Source organism: Eptatretus burgeri, chromosome 1 (assembly GCF_056783735.1).
Source record: "Eptatretus burgeri isolate ZD-2024b chromosome 1, Ebu_testis_v1, whole genome shotgun sequence".
NCBI lineage: Eukaryota > Metazoa > Chordata > Myxini > Myxiniformes > Myxinidae > Eptatretus > Eptatretus burgeri.
The window spans coordinates 68533462-68554741 of record NC_140961.1 but is presented as its reverse complement, the minus strand read 5'-3'; the positions used below and the strand labels follow the sequence as shown (position 1 = coordinate 68554741).

Here is a 21280-nt window from a genome sequence, read left to right as displayed (position 1 = left end):
GTGGCTTAAGCACTCAAACAAAATGGTTGATTAGAAACTGCTTGCTTGGCATGCGATTAGCAATCACTGAACTGTCACAATAAACAATACACCTCCCAGATTCCGGAGTTGCCCGAGATGTCAAATATGTCTGAATTAGACAAATGAACACTTTTCAGAGTCAGAATTGCTTGGAAGTTCGATTCTGGAGCTTAAATATTGTAATTCTGCTTATTTTAAGAGATTCTCGAGGTTATGGCATGTGTGAAAATGAAATAAAGCCACGAATGCTGCCACCCCCCTTCGTTTAAAAGCATGTACCCAGCGATTCATAGCTTTGGTTAATAGGCATTCAATTATATGAGTGAGTAAATTGGGGGGGGGGGGAACTTTTCTTGCGGTCTGTTCCACGTCAAGTAATGGTTGAGCATGCCAAAAAACATGGCGGCTTCAGACCCCAGCGAAGTTACCTGGGATACGCCTAAGACCCCAAAGAGTGAGTTGGCCGAGGAAGCACCTGATAAAGGATATAATTAATTCATGTCGTTAATTATCTTCAAAAGGGGTGTTTTAATTAACCCAACTTCGCAATTTTTACTCTTGCATTTCCTTGGATTTCTTTGCTGTGCATGCAAAGTTTCAGGCCGCTATGTGTCATGGTTTTGGAGTTATGGAGGAGATGCACACACTGACACACACTGCCTTTTGTTAACATAGATATGCAGACTTTATGAATGAATTTTCCTTTTCACATTTTAGTAGTTTTTGAAACATTCTTCCAGTAACCCCATTCTGGTTGAACTTCCAAGATCCAGACTGACTGCCCACCTCGACTCTTTTGTTCCTCGCTTCTTGCTTCTGTTGAACCACCTTTCAAAGGTTGTTCTGTCTTGGTTCTCTTCAGGGCTTCAAGCAAGTAATGCACCATCTTTATTGTCCTCATTACCCCTTCCTAACTCAACAATCTTACTTGCTAGTTTGTGTTTCCTCCCTTCCTCACTCTCCTCACCTCACTGTTTGGTGATTCCCTTGAAGTTTGTACCACTGTTTTACTTTGCTCTTCCATGAGCCTCGTTCCGGTATAGAAAAAAAAAGAAGATTTTCGTTTTGACAAACATCTGCAGCTGCATTTAAAAAAAGACAAATTCATGAGCTTACACTGTCATCAGAAAATCTTCTAAGACGAATGAAAATTAGACGAGCTTTATTTTGCCATGATTACCAATTCATGGCAAACCGAGTACAACTCATGAATTTTCCAAAACGTCCTGAGTTTTTATCCCCCGCTGCGTGGCGGAAGGGGGATATTGTTGTCACCCGGGTCGTCAGTCCATCCGGCTGTCCGTCCGTCCGGTTGGCTGGGCGTCAATATATTATCCCCCGCCGCGTGGCGGAAGGGGGATATTGTTGTCATCCGGGTCGTCCGTCCGTCCGTCCAGCTGGCTGGGCGTCAACATTTATTTCAATGGCGGGGGATTCCCCATCTCTGATGGGTATATTTGAAATCTCTTGTGTGGTGCCATTGATGCTAATTCTTGGACAGCAGTCTGCCAATTGGCAGCAATGATTGCAAAAGTATCCGAGTGGTCTCGGTGCAGGAAAATGCACTTCTGGTGTCGTGCATCCTTGGGGAACATTATGAGGAACACTCTGGCATGTGAACATGCCAGTAATGGCTGTGCATTTCTTTTTTCTTGTTGATGTACAGCCAACATGACATCTGTCATGACATGGCATGAGGTCAAACAAAAACGCATATATTATTCTTGATTGATGTCATGTCATTCCAGCATTCCCAGTCTGTCTGATCTTTGCATGACTCGGCAAGGAGAAATGCTGATTTTTTTTTTTTTGATATTGTTGCGGTTCTGCAAAACCGCATGCCACTAAGGCAATGGCACACAACATACAGTGATCTCCAGGCAGTTATTTGATTCGTATTCGTGTAGTTAGTCATTCCCTCATGTCTAGTGGGTAAACGGGACGAATTGTATTGCGTGTGGCTCGTAGTTAGGTCTAATATATGTATGTATGTATGTATATATATATATATATATATATATATATATATATATATATATATATATATATATATATATATATATATATATATATATCTTAATCCTTACTCTGACATCTACTCTAACCCTTTCTTTTTAGCCATAATCCATGCCATCCAATGGACAATTTTTAAGAGGCGCGCCGTGGTGCCTCTCATGGCTCGGATTGCCTTCCTGTTGTGCACAAGACAATCTTCCTCGGGAATTTTCGGGCCGTTTTCCATTCAAATCTGCGTGCCAATTCCCAACCGGCACCTCACCTCACGAATCTCCCCATTTTGACCGCAAACGCCTCCCGCGCCCCTTCGTACTTCTGTATCACTACAATTCGCCACACTATTTTAAGCACCGTGCGGCGTCGGCCATTGTTCTTGGCGCCATGCGATGCTCGACCACATTACAGACGTTGTATTCTCCATTACAGACGTCTTGGGTGAGCGTCCAGAATTATCACAGCGCTCATCCAGTCATCCAGAGCACACGTTGCCACGAGTCCCGGTGAATAAATGAGGAGATAACGCACCATATCTTGAGGTGGGAACACTCAGGCAGAGCGTCCCACAGAGGTACACGCTTACACATACAGATCTTTACATGGTTAGGTTAGGGATCTTCCTTCTCACACATCTATCCCTCCTACTGTGGACGCATGAAGAACAACGTGTTACTGATACCCAATCACATTTTCCTCTTGCATGACGCCACACCCCTCACATCGCATATATCGCACCTCCCACTCCCACACCGTAGACACCAGTATCTTTCCTACCTACCTCTCCCCAAGCATCCTCGGCCATGTTGGTTAGCCGACCACACCAGGTACTTTTAGGGTGCTTATCCTCACCTTTTCTCTCTCTCTCTCTGGACTGTGTGTGTGTGTGTGTGTGTGTGTGTGTGTGTGTGTGTGTGTGTGTGTGTGTGTGTGTGTGTGTGTGTGTGTGTGTGTGTGTGTGTGTGTGTGTGTGTGTGTGTGTGTGTTGGCACCTATCTTGGATAAGTAAGATTGTAGAAGATAGTCTGAATAATCCTGCTCTGTGTCCACTTTGGTAAGTTGTCTTTTTTTGCACCCCACAAATTCCTTGCTTTCCCCTGCTGTACATTAAATAAAATCCCATTCACTGTGCCACATACCTTTCCTCCCCTCTGTATTAAATAAATGTGTTGTATAGAAATGTTCCCAGCTCGTTTTGTGTTTTCTTTCATTTCATTTATCATGCCATTAGCATGGCCCGCACCCTAGTTTAACCAGGACGTTATTCCCCAACGATCTGTTTCCTCGCCAGTATGTGCTTGGCAGTTCTGCTCGGCTGCATCTGATCTCGTAAGGTGATCCGGTTTAAGCAAGTGCGTACCGAGGGCGTGTTCCCCGGTAATTAGATCATGTGACCTTTAGGTAAACAGTATGAGATGGAGAACCCTAAGTCACGTGGTCGAGTTATTGACATTCGCCTGCGATTAGCGACCCACCGCGTCACAAAGTTATTCGTATGCGACGGCCTGCAATTCCGGTGAGTCTGGTGGGAACCCACGGTAGTTCACCCCTTGTGGTCTTCGCCATTCACTGTGCCACATACCTTTCCTCCCCTCTGTATTAAATAAATGTGTTGTATAGAAATGTTCCCAGCTCGTTTTTGTGTTTTCTTTCATTTCATTTATCGTGTCATTAGCATGGCCCGCACCCCGGGTCCACAACACTATCGTTGCAGGCATGGTAAATACTTTCTTGTATTGATGCCTCAAGATCTCTGCTCGTCGGGGATATGATGGGAGAAGTATTCTTATGCAGCCCACTTTACCTGAGGCATTAGCAACTGTGTTTGTTTTGAGAGGAGTAGTGTCATTTAGAAGTTTCCCAGAATAGTTTTCACACTGATCCGAGTCAATTCAATTCTGTGATTCCATTGTTAGTTTTAAGGGAGTCTCGTTTTTATTTATTTATTTATTTTTTTGAAATAAAAAATGTACTGAGTGGTGACAGCTATGCTTGTTTTGTGAAACATCCTCTGCAGGACCCTGCTATCAGTTCCAACCAGACTCCAGGTTCCTACAAGCCATTTGATGATGGCGTGAAACGAGGTGTCTTCGTTCGTGATTCAAGTGGAAATAAGATACTCATCGGCAAGGTGAGGTTATATGATTGCAATCCAGGAGACATAGCTTGCATATAAGCAAATCTTGATATAATTAGTCGTTCAGAGAAGATCGACTACATTTTGCAGGCGATTTAAAAGTACACACCATTGTGTAGGCTACATTGAATTTTTTTTGGGGTACAAAGTTTAGGTTCGTGGAAGAGCAGAACACAGAATGGATCAGGAACTTTAATGGCATTGAATGGATGAATCAGTTTGGTTTTTGAAAAAATTGATATGCTCCTTGAAAAAAAGCGCTTGTACCCAGCTTATGCCTGATGAGACAATGGACATTGAGTATTCAGGGCTGATGTCAGAGCATTCTTCTTCAGAGATGACCATGAATATGGGGTTATGGTGCACAGCATTTGCTGAAGTTCTTACCACTGGTGTTGTAAAGGCAAAACAAATTATATTTGTTTGGATTGTTTTTGTGTTCCCTTTGTCATAAAGTTACTCAGGAAGGAACTTTCATATTTTTACCTCTGCTACCGAAGGTGAAGGTGGTTGTTTTCACCCCTTTCTGTCTTATTGCTTCCAAAATCTAAGATATTTCAAGTATATTGGTCAGTCGATTTTGTTATTCTGTCTGTCTATCTGTTTGTCGCCTACAGGTCATAATTCCAAACCAATTATCATGAAACTTTACCAACTTGTAGAGGTACTCTCAACTGAGAAGCCGATTGATTTTGAGGTCAAAGGTCATCTTGAGGTTAAATTTCTGAAATAGTCATTTTTCATCCGATTGACTTGACATTTGAACAAGATTTGCATATTGCATCACTGAATTGGGAAACCAACTATTTTTGAGGTCAAACGTCAACTCAAGGTCAAACTTCTGCAATCATCAATTTTTATCAGAAACATTGTCAATTTTCATCCAATTGACTTGAGAATCAAGCAGCAGTTGCATAGTACATTACTGGATTGGGATACCAACTATTTTTGAGACCAAAAAGTCAAAGGTCACCTCAAGGTCAAACTTCTAAAATCATCAATTTCAATCTGAAAAATTATCAATTTTCATCCGATTGACCTGAACTTTGATTAAGATTGTCAATTTTAATCTTAATGAAAAAGACAATTTCATGTATCCATGGCAACCTTTGGAGAGGGGGGAGGATTTTACAAATATTATGCTCTGCATAATACGAGGGAGAAATGCTGCTTTCGGGCCACATGCTGGTGAAGGGTCTGGTCACGTTCATTTGAAATGTACTTGTTGGTTGTTTCAACGTTCAATCAAACACATACATATTTCTGGTGATTATCACACAGAACAACTCTTATATGACCTGATTATATCCATATCTGCCCTGACACCCACATTATATTCTAGTGACCATATTTGGCATGTTTGACCATTGCATCAGGGATTCTTCTGAAGCACCAATAATGGGTCATTTAAAAAAAAACAACAACAAAAAACCTTCAAATGTACAAAAGTGTAAATCTCTTAGGCATATACATGCTTGTAGGATGGGATAACTTAGGTTGTCAGTTTCCAGGTGTGATCCCCTCTTTGGAATTGAAAATTAAAACTAGAAGGGCACTCCGTAGAATGCATACCTCTGCCACGCAATGCCTGATCCACAAGAACATATCTGGCCCAATACATTTTTGAAATATTATGCTACACAATACTATATCGTTTTTGGGCCCTCTCAATGGTGAAGAATCGCTTTTAAAATTAAATAATTCTCGTATCCAGATCTGGATTTGTATCTTCACCAAAGTCTAATTGATTTGTCCTTGTGGCACATCCAAACTTTCCACCTCGTTTTGTCCGAATCCATCCACAACTTTTTGAGATATCCTGCATACAGACAAAGGGGTAAAAGCATAACCACCTTCACATTCGGTGGTGGAGGTAATAACAAAAAGTAATCTGTAAAGTCATGTACAGTACTGTACTGTACTGTATTCACCACCCGCGATGGTCGTGGATCTTGTGGAGGAGGAGTCGGAGGGAAAAAGGTGGGAGATTGGCCTCATGCGATGATGAGGATGGAGCAGGATCCACCTCCCCAACGCCTCTACGTCATTGTCAATACTGGGTGTTTCTTCCTGGGTTCCAACACTGTTCTTCCTGGGTCTGTGTTGAATTATTCTGATCCTTGATCTACATCAGCAATATCTGCACCATCTTCTCCATCATGTTGCCACGAGGACAGCTAGTCCTTTTAGCTGTTAATTGGGTCACATTCTTGATGCTTTCTTAAATCTTATCAGTGCTCTTAAAGATGGTCCGAAAGATCGTTGGTGACAAGTGGAGAGATCTGGCAATGACGATTGCCCTCTTTCCACTCTCAATATGTCTCACAATGTCCATCTTGGTCTCCAAAGACACTGATTTTCTTTGCTTCTTAGTGGCAGGCTCATTAGTGGGATGTTTATCACTCATGTTTAACAGAAATTTAACAGTTGTGGTAAAATGACGTTGTTAGAAGCCATGTTGTAGAATAACTAACTGTACTAGTATTTTATTTTTACCTGAAGAATGACATTGTAAAGTTGTCATCAAAAAGGTTGAATAAAACATTTTCATCGGCCAGCTTTCTTATTTGGCTTAAATGTAGGGTTAGCCACTTTCATTCATTCAGACTTTCCTGTTATTACCATTATCACCATGGTGACTTCCTAAGGCTGCAATGATGATGTTCCTCGAATTGAAAATCCTATCCAAATTGCTTTTATCTTCCATATTTATTTTTTTCCACTATTGTTATGTATTTTAAATAATTTGCTGAACTTTTAATTTTTTTCATCGCTTTTGAAAATGTCACAGCACATAGAAAATGTATTCAATGTGGAATGGGGAAACGTTTATCTGTCAAGTTTGTAACAAATAACACCTTCCAGCTTTTTCTTGAACCCTCATGAGGGCATCATTTTATATTCTTTATATTGTTCAAGTGTGACTGGAATTTTGTATTTCTGTATTTGAGCATTTTGGTACTTTGTGTTTGTGGAAGCATAGTTGCTGATCCCATGTTTAATGGAATTGCATCTGTGAACAAGCCCTTTGTTTTGCTTTCACTTTTTTATTCGAAAATATTGCTCATATTGCTTTCTCAGGTGTGGCCAGGATTAACAGCCTTCCCAGACTTTTCTACATCAGTGACGCAGGAATGGTGGTTCGAGTGCCTCAGAGACTTTCATAGCAAGGTTCCCTTTGATGGTCTGTGGATTGTAAGTCCCTGTGCTGAATGTTGGTCTCCACTTTCTGAACCTAAATGACACTGGTAAACTAATTAGAGACAGGTCATGCAATATTGTTTTGGGGTATTCAGACATGTTGAAAATGGAAAATTTCCAATTGTGAACAAAAGTGGACAAACTACTGTTTTTCCCCCAATTCCCACATCACTTTGAGGTATTTCAAGGAATCCAAAATCTACATTGGGAGGGAGGAAAGGGATTAATAGGATTGCATCAAATTCTAAATGATGCTGTGCGACTTTAAAATCAAACTTTAATTCGATGAAAACATTTACTCTGGAAAAGCAGGAGCAACAAAACCTCCAAGACACCATGGAGGTTTGAACTTTTACTCTGCAAGCTACAGACCATGTAGCATGGAGTGTAGCGAGTTTTTTTTTTTCTTCTTCTTTAACCACCACAATTATTCGCACATTATTGTGGGGTTGGCTTGGGGAAGCTTGGCCCAAGTTTTTCATGAACCAGCAGGCCAGGCCTGATGTTTGACTAAGATCAAGACAGTAATTTGGCTATGGCGCTGGAAATGCCTCGACTGCTCTTTGCAAAGGATGGCGTGGGATTTTTAATGTCCACTGACTAATGCCAGCATGTGGGATGCCCGGTTTAATGTCCATATCGGAGGAACGACACACTTTGAATTGCCCCGCCTGTAAAACACTGGGATGACAGTTTATATCTCGGCCAAGAGTCAAACCGAGGACAGACTGCTTAGAGGAAAGTGTGCATACCCCTAGGCAATCCTGCCATCTCAGTGGAATATATATATATATATATATATATATATATATATATATATATATATATATATATATATATATATATATATATATATATATATATATATATATATATATATATATATATATATATATATATATATATATATATAGTGTCCCAAAAAAATGTACTCACATTTTGGCTCCTCATAACTCATTGAATTTTTCATTTCTTCTCAGATCAAATTGACCCTAATAATGTCAGAAGTACGACTAGGTTTTGAAGAAAGAAAATTTATCATAAAGTGCTACTGGAAGCACTAAAACATCATGGAAGTGCAAAGACAATTTAGAAGACATTTTCACAAAGATCCACCAACGCGACGCACCATTGCTCGCATCCAAGATAAGTTTAAAACAGACTGAACTGTGCATGACATCAATAAGGAGCGTTCAGGAAGACCACGGTCATCAACCACCCCCGCAAAGGAAAATCAATTGCTGGAAACCCTCCACCGATCCCCACGGAAATCTGGACGACAAATGGCTCGTGAGACAGGAATCCCAAAATCAAGCGCCCATCGCATTTTGAAGCGAATTAATTGGAAAAGTTACATTCCAAAGTTAATCTGCGCTCTAAATGAAGACGATCCTGACCGGAGAGCTGAATTTTGTGAGTGGTACCTGGGCAAATGCGAAGAAGATGCAGCATTTCCATCCGAAATTGTTTGGAGCAATGATGCCAGCTTCAAGTTAAATTGCTCAATTAACTGACACAATTGCACGTACTGGGCTCCTGAAAATCCGCATGTTACTATGGAACACCACTTAAACTTACCAGGGGTTACAGTGTGGTGTTGGATATCAGCATCGGGCAGCCTAAGGCCATTTTTTTGACCAATTCACTGGGGATGTTTACTTAAACTTGCTGCAGGAATCCGTTGGTCCACATGTCGAAGAGATATTTGGTGATGAAGATATTTACTTTCAGCAAGATGGAGTATCTCCCCACTACTACCGTGATGTAAGAGCCTATCTTGAAGCAACTTTTCCGAACAGATGGATTGGGCGAAGAGGTAGTGTTGAATTACTTGCACGTTCCCCAGTCCTCACTCCAATGGACTTCTTTTTATGGGGATATCTCAAAGATAAGGTTTACGGCTCAAAACCAGCAACAGTCGATGAGCTGAAAGAGGAAATTGAAAGACAATGTCTTGCATTTCCAAATGAAATGATGCGTAATGCTGTTGAATCCATTGGTCCGCGTTATCGGCTGTGTTTGGAACGTGATTATCGTCAGTTTGAACATTTGTAATCATGCATTTATCCATTTATACATTTAAGCATTAATCTTTTTTCTAAGTCAATAAACAACGCATTTATTATCATTTAAAGAGTACATTTTTTTGGGACACCCTGTATATATATATATATATATATATATATATATATATATATATATATATATGTATCTGTGTGTATATATATATATATATATATATATATATATATATATATATATATATATATGTGTGTATATATATCTGAAAGACCCACCCACATCTCTCACCTGTGAATGGAGGGAATCACCAATCAGCTCTCATCGAATTAACGAAACCCAGATGGCTTGGATTATCTAAATAATTGACCCCTCCCACACTCCTCTTGCCGAAGAAAATGCGTAAAGCAACCCATGAAGACCTACATAAGGTAAGCGCTCCGCTGTTTCGAACCCTTCCCAGAGTTCCTCAACAACTATAAAGACGTTCACACATCGTACACACATGAGAATCCCAATGCTACACACCCTCTCGGCTACCGGACCGGTTTCATCACTATTGCTGATGATTCGCCAATAATTGATGAAACCATAGCCAACTGCTTCCTACCATGACTCGATGTGATAGAGTTCACCCTTCCTTCAATGTCCCTAGCTCCTGCTCCTTCAAAACTCCACATAACTCTCTACGATCCTTCCTGCAGAATGAGATATTTGATTTTTTTATAGTCTCATCACCTTCAAAAACTGTCTCCCATACCTCATTTATACCAATCTCCATTGCTGCACCATCACCACTGCCTGCTCTCACAGGAATTGCCCAAATATTTCACATGTTCTGCTTACTGAGCAAATTGATCAGAATTTGTTTAAAACTCCTGGAATCTTCATGGATTAACCGCCTCACTGTATGGCTGGTTTTATGTGGCATTTTACTCTTCATCGCAATTTTTGATCATCCTTTTATAACATTCAATTTGAATCTGTGTGCCTAATTGATGACCCCATCATCACCTCTGGTATCCCTTAATTTGATTCCCACTGTTCCATCACGTGGCCTTCTCTCTTTCTTGGCATTTCTATGGCCATTCTTTTACTTACCATCAAATTCATCATTCCACCTCTATTTCTAACTCTGTGATCCTCCTGTTTTTCTATTATCTGTGTCTTACTCAGAAGCCAACTTTTCTCAATCCAAACATGATCCTCTTTTTTTTTTTCTTCTTTTTTTTTTCTTTTTTTTTTTTCATTTTCCTTCCTCCTTGTCTCATCCTGCTAATTTATGGAACTCTGCATTTTTGCTGTTCTTTCAACTTATGATGTCCATATGTTCAAACTTTAAAGTATCTTCTTCTCTCTCACTTTCTTGTTCCATGCTCTTTAATTATGCAATCTTCTTTCTCTACTCTTCTTGTTTGTGCACAAGGCAACCTTTGCTTGTACATTGGTCGCACCAACAGCATCTCATTTTCACACCTCACCCCATCCCCAGATCATCACATCTTGTTTCCTAACAGTTTGTACTGCAAGAATGGACATGCCTGAATATCTGATCAGCTATCAACTATATTTTTGGCCATAATCACAAATCGGCTGTCTAATGTTTGGAAGGGACAAAGGTAGTTTTAAAGGGAACAACTACATATGATGATTATATTTATATTTTTATACTTTACATCCATTGATGCATTTACCATCACTCAGGAAATAATACTTTATCAACTTCACAGTGCATCATGATTTTGAACTCAGCCAGTCGTATCTCGTTTTTTGTGGGTCCATAGTTTGCTGTGAAAAAAAAGGAAAGTTAAATATTCAGTTTTGTACATTATGCTAAAAAAGAAAAAAAAGAGCATTTATAACTTGTGCTAAATTGGATATTGAGAAATTATCCTGATCACCTCATTCTTATATGGTGAGCCTCAGAAGTTCATTGCGCTAAATACCAAGAGTTGGGTATTTATGTGAGAATGAGGTGATTGGGATAATTTCTCAATATCTGGCCAATTTATCGCAAGTCATAAATGCTCTTTTTATTTTTATTTTTTCATTGATCCAAGGCTCACTGAGAAGCTTGCACATGAATCGCATGCTGGGACAGGGTGCTCTTACCTGTTTTGCAAGGACCTTGGTAGAAAATGGAAACACCAATATGCTAACCCATTGAAATCTTACTTGGCCTTATCTTACTATCTTAGGATTGTTGGACTTGGACTTTCATTATGAAGCCTTTTGTGACCTGAGTTTACTTCCCACCTGTTATTTATTTCAGGATATGAATGAGCCTTCAAATTTTGTAGATGGGTCTGTCAATGGCTGTCCAAACAATACTCTGGAAAATCCACCTTTCACACCAGGTAGGCATCTGAATACAGCAGTTTCATTTATTTTATTTGTTAGTGGATGAGCATCCTGTGTTAAATGGTTTCTGAAAGTTTTTATTTATGTATTTATATTTTTGAGAGCCTCAGAGATTAAGGGTAGCGATGTCAGGAAGGTTTTATGTATCGAGCTCGTAATCTACCCATTGCATAAATCATTTTTTCCTTATCTACACTTTTTCATTACTATTTGGCAATTGAGATGAGTAACCAATTTACCTACTCGAGAAGTCAATTGAAGAAACTGTCATATCCATACCATCCTCAGCAGTGGTCATAGTAGATGTTTACAGATGATATCCTGATCTTTGCATGTAGAGCTATCTGTAATGATTAATTTTTGTAGATCCCTTTGTTGTGATTTTTATCAGTTCTTAGATAATTTGAAATAAAAATTAAAAAGAAAAAAAAACTGAATACTACATGTATCTAAGTGGTCACATAAATGCTTTTCCTAATTTTCCTTCCTTCTTTCTTTCTCTTCAAGCCATTCGGGGTAGTAAACTGAATTACAAGACTGTGTGTACCTCTGCACGCCATGCTCAGTCAAGCCATTACAATCTGCACAATCTGTACGGTCTCTTTGAAGCCAATGCTACATACCGGTAATTGCTTCACACATTCGGGTCACCACCATAACTGTCGGATGTTTGTTCATGCTTGCTGTGTGTTTTGGAATTGTTCTACTACGTCCTGTAGCTGCTTTCATTCTGGCTTTGCATGGATCTTTGAAAAGCAATAGTGGAGGCTTGTGTAGCAGCAAAACGGGCATCTTGAACTGTCACAACAGAATACAATTATCTGTGAATGCTCATGTTGATCTTTGTCAGAAGAAAGGATAAACAATGGATTTTATCAACCAAAGGTTGGTGAGAGTAAATGTACTGCTGTGGGAAATAGAATGTGGCAGATATAATTAATTAATTTGTTTGTTTATTAGCATTATCCCTTTGTGAGACAACTAAAACTTGACATGGGAGCCATACAACTTGATTCAACCAAGATGATAGCAAGCAAATATTAGAGTATGCATTTTCATTATCCCAATGCTTTTTTAACATAATGGTGGGATATTGTAATTGGCTCCATATTTCTGTCTTTCTTTCTGTCTGTGTGTTCGTCCATCACGCTGTCTCTCCTGAAGCGGTTGGGCAGAAATTCACCAAACTTGGTGATCACAAAATGGCATGAATGTGCAAGAACGGTATCATTTTTGGCCCAGCCACCTGGGGTGTAGCCAAAAAGTCAATTTCCAATTTTTTTTTTTTTAATGCAATTACAGGCACATTTTAAAACTTTTTTATTATTATTTTTTTTTAATTTAAACTGCATATGCAATCAACATTGGGGGAATGCATGAAATATGTAAAAAAAAAAAAATAATTGGATTTGACTCCTGATTCATGCCTCAGGGGGTGGGAACTTTGGGGTCACAGGGGTCAGAATGGAAAATAATATCACTCAAAATTTGATATTTGGTCAATCCTGGTAGAATTTTCTGCCATCTTTCAACTTTGCTTTAGGTGGGATTTGTGGTGATTGTGCACCATCGACTTCTCTCTAGTTGTGTTTTTCTTTCTTTCAAAATAACAGCACAACGTAGACACTCAAAGTGTAATGCTGAATAACTTTGTTACATGTGAAGTGCATCTAAAGTTGTCATGCAGAAGTGTAATGCTGCTTTACTCTGTCACTATCTTTAATGGCTTATTGCTGAATATGACGTATTACACAACAATATTGAATGCTCCTGAAGTATAGCCTTAGCCTGGCTGCACTGGTTAGATAATGGGCAAGTTTTGACATTGCTCAAGAGATTTGGGTATGAGGGGAAGCTATATTTGAGTCTATGCAATAATTGTGTGCAGGACTTGTTGGTCATTTAAAAGTGTGGGTGTTTATAATAGTTTTTAGCATTCTAAACACAAGCATTGTCGTTGTATAGTATTCCTCATTTTCACAGTTGGTCTTGAAGAAGACTTTGAGGTCGTGCTCTTCTTATTGTGAGATCAATGTCTTTCTCTTTGTATCAAGCTTCAAATGGCTGTGCTTTAAGTATTTGCAGCTAATTTACTGCATGTTTCATGGTGTCAAGCTTTATGGAAGTTAGGGCTCTTCTTTTTAACCTTCAGTCAATCGTTTAACTTTTGGCTGGTACACAAGGTGTAGAACTTGGACTGCTTCAAAATTGGTGCTTTTATGTTTCAACAAAAACAGCAGTCATGTTATGGGATGCTTCTTGTTTTAATTCAAAAATGTGATGCTTATAATCTAACATCAAAAATAATTTCATCAATGGATAGAGCAAACTGGATTGCAGGTGAACATCCTACATCAGCCAAGGCAGCACTTAAAAAAAAGTCTGCAACAGAAACTAGGAAGGCCTAGCATGGGGATCCCAGTGTGAAGAGAATGACAGTGCAGGTGGAACCTTTGCATTATTGATCCAATGTAGGGCTGTCTCATCTTGGTGGTGGTGGGGGGAGGGGGTCAGGCTTTGGCAAAGCATTCCTTCCCTTAACGAATGCACTAGCATCGAATCAAATTTGTTGTGATTGGACATGATGGTGTTTCTAGGGATTTTTATTATTATTGTTGTTTTTTTTCATACCAGCATTCTTGGATATTTTGAAAATGCTGAACTTGATCTTGTCTCCAAATTGTTCACAAGTGAGAGAGATGAATTTTGGTGAAACATATCTCATCACACAATTGCTCTGTTTGAAGGATCTATCTTGTTTATCACTCCAATTTTTACAGCTACGAAATGGAAAAAAAATATCATCCACACCGTCAATAATAAATGTCTAAATGCCTTATGAATGGCCAATATAAAAATAAAATGCTGTGAAGCTCATTTTCTGACAGAAAATTAGTACAAATTAATAATTTAGTCTTCACAATAATTGTTGTAATTTGCATTCATGGAACACATTTGTATTGTGCACTCATCAGGGCATTGGAAAGATTGCTCAATAAGCGGCCTTTTGTCATCTCTCGATCAACCTTCGCCGGACAGGGCAGGTACTCCGGCCACTGGACAGGAGACAACTGGAGCCACTGGTGGGACCTACGCATGTCCATTCCTGGTACAAATGACCAGTTTAACAAATGCACTTGAGTTTCTGCCACTAAATTTAACAGACAAACTTGTATGAATTTGGTCTTGTTACTTCACAGCCATTTTGAATTTCAACCTTTTCGGAATACCACTTGTTGGAGCGGACATCTGTGGATTTACGGATAACACAACAGAGGAGCTTTGCATACGCTGGATGCAGCTTGGAGCTTTTTACCCTTTTTCCCGAAATCACAACGACATCCGCATGAAGGTCATACAAACATGCTGCTTCTCTTTTGGACAAATGGTAGCTTTTAGTTTATTCTGTTGTTTAATTTAAACTACTGTCTTTGCATTTATTATAAACTAGAGGAAAAAGCCTGTCAAAATGACGGGTGCACAAAGCTCAATGCAGAGGTTTACAATAGATACAAAGTTATGGATTGCGTCCGATTAATTACTTGCAATTAATAATACAGTCCAAGAAATGAGACTTTTATTCCTGGGGATGATTCGTGGTTAGTGTAGCAATTTGTAAAAACATTGCATATTGGTACGAGAGCATTGTAACGATAGCATGCCCCCCACTCCTAACAGGAGGGTAAAGCAATCTGTAGCACCCCTCCACCAACAGGAGGGTAATGCCATCTTTCGCATTCCCTCACCACACCCATCCCTCCCCCAACAGGACTGTAATGCCATCTTTAGCATCCATACACGCCATAGATACACATGCACACACAGGTGGATACTTCGACACCTGAGAGGACTCCGCTTCACCTTCTGAAACCCACATATGGAGATACCAACGACACACACACACACACACACACACACACACACACACACACACACACACACACACACACACACACACACACACACACACACACACACACACACACACACACACACACACACACACACACACACACACACACACACACACACACACACACACACACACACACACACACTTTGAGACCTGTTCGGTCTCTGTTCCATCTAATGAAACTCACCCACATTTGAGATAGCAGCCAATGACACATACATATTTCGTATGCAACCTATGGCTGCTGTTTGCATCATTACTAGGAGCGTGGCTATGCTGCTGATGCAGTGCCCCCCATTTACACTAAGTTGGTACTCATTTTGCCGACCTCAGAAGGATGACGGGCTGAATCAACCCACTTGATGTTATTTAACAGCACAACTGGGGCTCAAACTCAAGTTACTAAGAACGTAAACCAGTCACCTGAATAATGAAGCCAACACCAGGCTTTCATCACACACATTACCTCAACAGAAGCGCTCTTCCAAACAACTGCAACTGCAATATCAGTACAAAAAAAGAGCAATTTGCTCATCACTTTATTTGAACTACATGCATGAAGGAACACCCTTCTGTATTTCCATGGTATTCATCCTTGAAAAGTCAGGCGAAAAATTCAAAAATTTTGATTTATTAAATAATTTGCTCATCCCTTCATTTGGGCAGTGTATAATCCCACAAATCGCTGCGGAGATCGTCCCGAAAATATTATTAACCCGGTGTATATACATGAGGCAAAAATATGCGTACTGCTTATGTTGACATATAATACGTCGTGATTATTTACCTTGGACAATTCCCATTGTACTGGGCCATGGACTGGCCCACAAGGCCCAAGACCTAAGGCCTGCAGCCGAATGTGCTTCGCCCACAATCTAAATCACGCACCACGATTTTGTGGAGTCAGGCGAGTTGTCCAACCAATGGAGTGAAGGCAGTCGTGACGTCACTTCCGTGAACATGAGGCCACCTCAACTCCCATATACTATACTGTTGAATGGTCCTTTTGTGTTTGATTTAGTTCCATGCACAGGTAAAAACTCAGGCAAGAGCGATAGCTTGCAAAATATATGAGGCCAACATGGTGACAATTGAGCTGAAAGGAACATATGGACAAGAGAAACACACCAACAGGCAAAACAGCAAGAAGAGGCACAGATGGATAGGTAGGCAGACATACAGCATAATACAAAATATGAGAGGGGTTGGGGGGGGCACACAAACAGATAAAACAGCCAACAGAGGAATTGCAAACAAAAATAATTTGCAGGTGGACATTTGGGCAAAGGGTCGGTGAGGATTAAAAATATCATGGTTGATATATATATATATATATATATATATATATATATATATATATATATATATATATATATATATATATATATATATATATTGTTGCGAATTCGCGCCCGCCGGCGTGCGAACGGCCACGTAACTCGAATCACGGCACGTCGCCCACCGGACGGACAATTCTGTCGTGACCCTCTCGGACTAACGCCGGGAGCTAGTCACGGGTGGGCCTTTCGGCCTCACCACGATCGTGCCAATCGGCACCCCGCGTGGGATAGGGTTGTTCGCCAAATTCGACCTACCTAAGTACCCACGCGGAGGGTAGACCGGGCGATCGCACCTCGCCGCAGGTCGACTCCGGACAAGGGCCACTTAAGAGACCCGTTCCGTACTATCGGGATAACCGAGCGGTGTTATCGTCTGCCTCGACGGTTCCGATTAATTATCGGGCGTATTAAGCCCACTACCAACCCTTTACGTGAAGCAAGATGGAGATTCAATTAAAGAAAAGACGAAGCGAAACGGGAAAAACAGTTCAACATAATGCACATTTATTCCGCGGCACACGGAGAGCACACATGTACAATTACAACAATTATGCACCTACAGCAAATGCTACAAAAGAAACACAACAATGCAGATCTACTACCGACTACGCGAGCACACGGCAACACTTGCACAGTTTTACTTTACAGACGGCGCCAACAACACATTTACTCAAAAGCAAAAGAAAAGGGCCACCCTCAAAGACAAGGGGGCAGACGGGGCCTGTGGGCCAATATTTGCGCGGGGCCTGAAAGAGCAGTCAGGTCCGCGAGACCGGTGGATCCTACCCGTGTTTTTGTGATGATCCGCCAATGTGGTGGCACGGCGGTGCCCCGACTCCGCGCTCCTTCGCCGGTTTCGTTGGCACTGCTTGGAGTGGGGTGGGGACGGGGCCCCCCCCTTTTCGCACTATCTCAGCGCGGGGGGGGAAAAAAGGGGGGAATTGTTGATGCTCTGGGGAAAGAGGATAGCTGGCTTGCTTGGGTCCCGCGACGAGCGATTCCACTGCGAGCTCGTCGCCGACCGCCGTCTTCCTTGCCTCGGACCCGAGCTATTCGGTCTCTTCCCCAATTCTCCTCAGCCAACTGCAGCAAACCACCTGTACGCACTCGCCTCTCGACTCACTCCCCGCTCCTCCAAGGCCGACTCTGCACTCAAACCGACTCGACCGCGCTCCAGGCTTCCTCTCTCTGCAGCTCCCCGACAGACTGCGAGCTCCACTCGGCTCTCCGACCTCTCCAGACTGACTCTTCCGAACTGACTGCCGCTGCCACACTCTGCTCTCCAAAACTGACCCTTCTCAAACTGACTGCCAAATTCGCCCCGCGCCCGGCGCTTTATAGGCCGGCAGGAGAACCCATATGCAAATTTCTGGATCAGAACGAGCTCGGGGGGGGGGGGGGGTGGAGACACGCTCGCCCATTGGACGGAGGAAAAAGGGGCGTGAGTCTCCCCTGATCCGAGAATTTGCATATCCCGATTCTACTCCGACGCACCTGGAGGCGGGGCCAAACCGCCCCGCGCTTGCTGATTGGACGAATCAGAAGTGGGCGTGTATCATTCCTGATCCGAATTCTCCTCGGAAAGGCCGCACTTTGCACTCGCGGTTCGGCGCGCGTCCCGTACGAGGCCAGGACAGCCTGACGCTCGGCGTTCACAAGTGGTGCGGGAATGGCCACAGAAGGAGAGGTGAAGGTGGTGGAGGGTTTATTGTGGTGGTTTATGGCCATAGCGACGTTTGGAATGGCGGTGATGCGATGTTTGCGGGAGCGAGTTGTGAAGGTAAAGATCGTGGCTGTTGGCATTGTTGTTGTTGTTGTGAAGCGGCGTTGTGGTTGGTGGTTGTTGTGTGATGGCGGTTGAGACGTGGTTGGTTCAAAATAAAGAGAGAACAGAAAAACGACTATCTCAAAGGGTCGCAGCCCGATTGAATCACATTCATTCCCTCTAAACAACGGGTTTGGGGCTAACTACACATGTACTTACAGAGATATCTCACCTACGGGACCTGAATGGTGGTTTGCGAATTTCCTCAACCGCAACAATATATATATATATATATATATATATATATATATATATATATATATATATATATATATATATATATATATTTTAATGGAGATTAGTGTATTGCCAGCTTGGAAATAAAGGAAAAAAAGCAAGATCTGGGAGAAACTGAGGACAAAGGAGTGGAGGTGAACACTGAGGCAAGATTTGGGAAGGGCAGCAAGGTATGAGTGTGGGTAACTCGGCAGAGTTGGGAAGGGCTGAAAGGGCCGATGCCAAGCCAACACCCAGCAAGCTGGCGTTGTGACAGCTGAAATTGCTGAAAATCACAAACGGAGAGTTGGGATGGGTGATTACGAGTTGATCCATGTTCGAGGAAGTCGAGGTATATCGTGTGGTCGTCGGCATCGGGATGGTCGACTACACAGAGAAATGTTAGGTGGTTGTGCAGAGGAATATGCTGCCAGTAGTATTCCAGAAGATTTCGAGGGGTTTGTGAGGACAGTGGGTAATGAGCAGTGGACTTCTTTACATACACAGAAACACCACCTCCAGGATGGGAGGGACCTATCAAAGTGGAAAAGAATAACCAGACACATGGGAATCAGACGGATGTTTGGTTTGAATGTGCCATTAGTTTCGTTTTTTTTTTGTTTTTTAACATTGCTACCATGTTATTGGCACATCTGTAGAATGCAGTACAGTTGGTAGCTTGGAAGGGTTTGTCTTTGAGTCAGAGACTTGTAATTATTTTTTTGTAGTACTTGTCCTAAGAGTGCCTGTTCTTGTCATTTGCAGTCCCAGGAACCTGTTGCTTTCTCAAAATTTGCCCAGCGTGCTATACGGATGGCTCTGGACACACGTTATATTCTCCTACCATTCCTCTACACGCTGTTCCATCATGCACATATGCAAGGAACCACTGTTGCTCGGCCATTGTTCTTTGAGTGAGTTTTTTTTTTCAACTTTCTTTTCTGTTTCACCACATTAATATGTCATTGGATTATTGCCCACCCATGACTACAAATTAAACATTCTCAATCTTTTTCCTTTTTTCATTTGCAAGATCGAGGCTCATGGAAGAGCAAGGTGATGAGGCTAAGGGCTGATAGTATGACACCGGAGAAACTCTTGAGCACAATAAACCATGTTGTTAACAAAGAGGAAAAGAGGGGAGGAAATGCTTCAACCTGCAAGGATTGACTTAGGAAGGGTTAATGGGGTAGTAAAGATGGTGGTGCACCAATTGCTTTTGAAGCACTGAAGGAAAGAGCACATGAGCCTCTGGAAGGCAGTTCCAGATCCGAGAGAAGTAAGAAACAAAAGAGTAGAGGCGTGCAGTATGCCTGAATTTTGGAAGTTTAACCAAGAGTGGGTAATGACCAACCCCCCTGAAAAAAGGAGAAAATGGTCGTACATCATTTGTTTGTTGCAAAGCATTACTGTAAACATGTACATCCTGGAGTTTCGAGGGCTGGGAGAGCAGTGGAAGCTAAGGCATTGGATGTTGAGGCACCAGCCCCATGTGAGCTGGTTCCCCAGCATTACATCCAGCTCTCTACTCTGTGGAATCTCTGACAGCAAGGCCAAACCATGAGGTCTACTGTTCTCCCACTGTAGGCAGGTCTATGGCCGATGCTTTTTTGGGTCAACTCTATCATCTCAGTAGAGATGACCTCATAATAACAGTCTCGAAGTCTGTCCGTACGTCCATACGTACGTCTGTCCGTCCACGATCAAACCGAGTGAAGACAAATAACCAATAGTGGAATGGATAGAGGTCGATGAGACATGCACAACAATATAACTTTCAAGGTCGTCCACGGTCGAGGTCAACGTCACGAGGCTGTCAAAGTTGCGGAAATCGTCGATTTCAAATCGTATCTCCTCCCTCATTTATCAAGAGAGATAAAATGTTATTAGTGATTCAGATACTACGGATTATTATCTAGAACAACACGAGCCATTTTTTTGAAATTTGCTCTCGTTCCGATTTTATAGCCCTTCAAACTTCACTCTGATTCCACGTATGGGCCGTTCATAAAGTACGTACAAAAATAAAAGTATCAACTTAAGAACCGGAACTCTCCGAGACAAATATTACATTTGAAGCTTTTGTCAGATTTAACTAAAACAATGGAACACAAGTTTACATGCACACTTACTTTCATTTATGAAATTAACATTGTCTTGAATGTCAATTTGTACTTTTATTTTCATAAATGACGTGCTGTGATATTAAAAGAAAAAGGTAAATTACACCGCTAGGG

The 21280-nt window shown here is 41.4% G+C and overlaps 1 protein-coding gene across 4 annotated transcripts in view; it reads left to right on the top strand.

Annotated features, from left to right (window-relative positions):
* Positions 1 to 21280, top strand: part of LOC147034671 (lysosomal alpha-glucosidase-like) — a 191777-nt gene that overhangs the window by 76760 nt on the left and 93737 nt on the right. For all 4 annotated transcript variants that reach the window (XM_085887024.1, XM_085887020.1, XM_085887010.1 and 1 more), the window contains exons 10-16: positions 4049 to 4162; positions 7250 to 7363; positions 11661 to 11745; positions 12257 to 12374; positions 14725 to 14858; positions 14950 to 15101; positions 19809 to 19957. In XM_085887024.1, coding sequence (XP_085743150.1) covers positions 4049 to 4162; positions 7250 to 7363; positions 11661 to 11745; positions 12257 to 12374; positions 14725 to 14858; positions 14950 to 15101; positions 19809 to 19957 — 866 coding nt within the window. The remainder of the gene's footprint in view (positions 1 to 4048; positions 4163 to 7249; positions 7364 to 11660; positions 11746 to 12256; positions 12375 to 14724; positions 14859 to 14949; positions 15102 to 19808; positions 19958 to 21280) is intronic.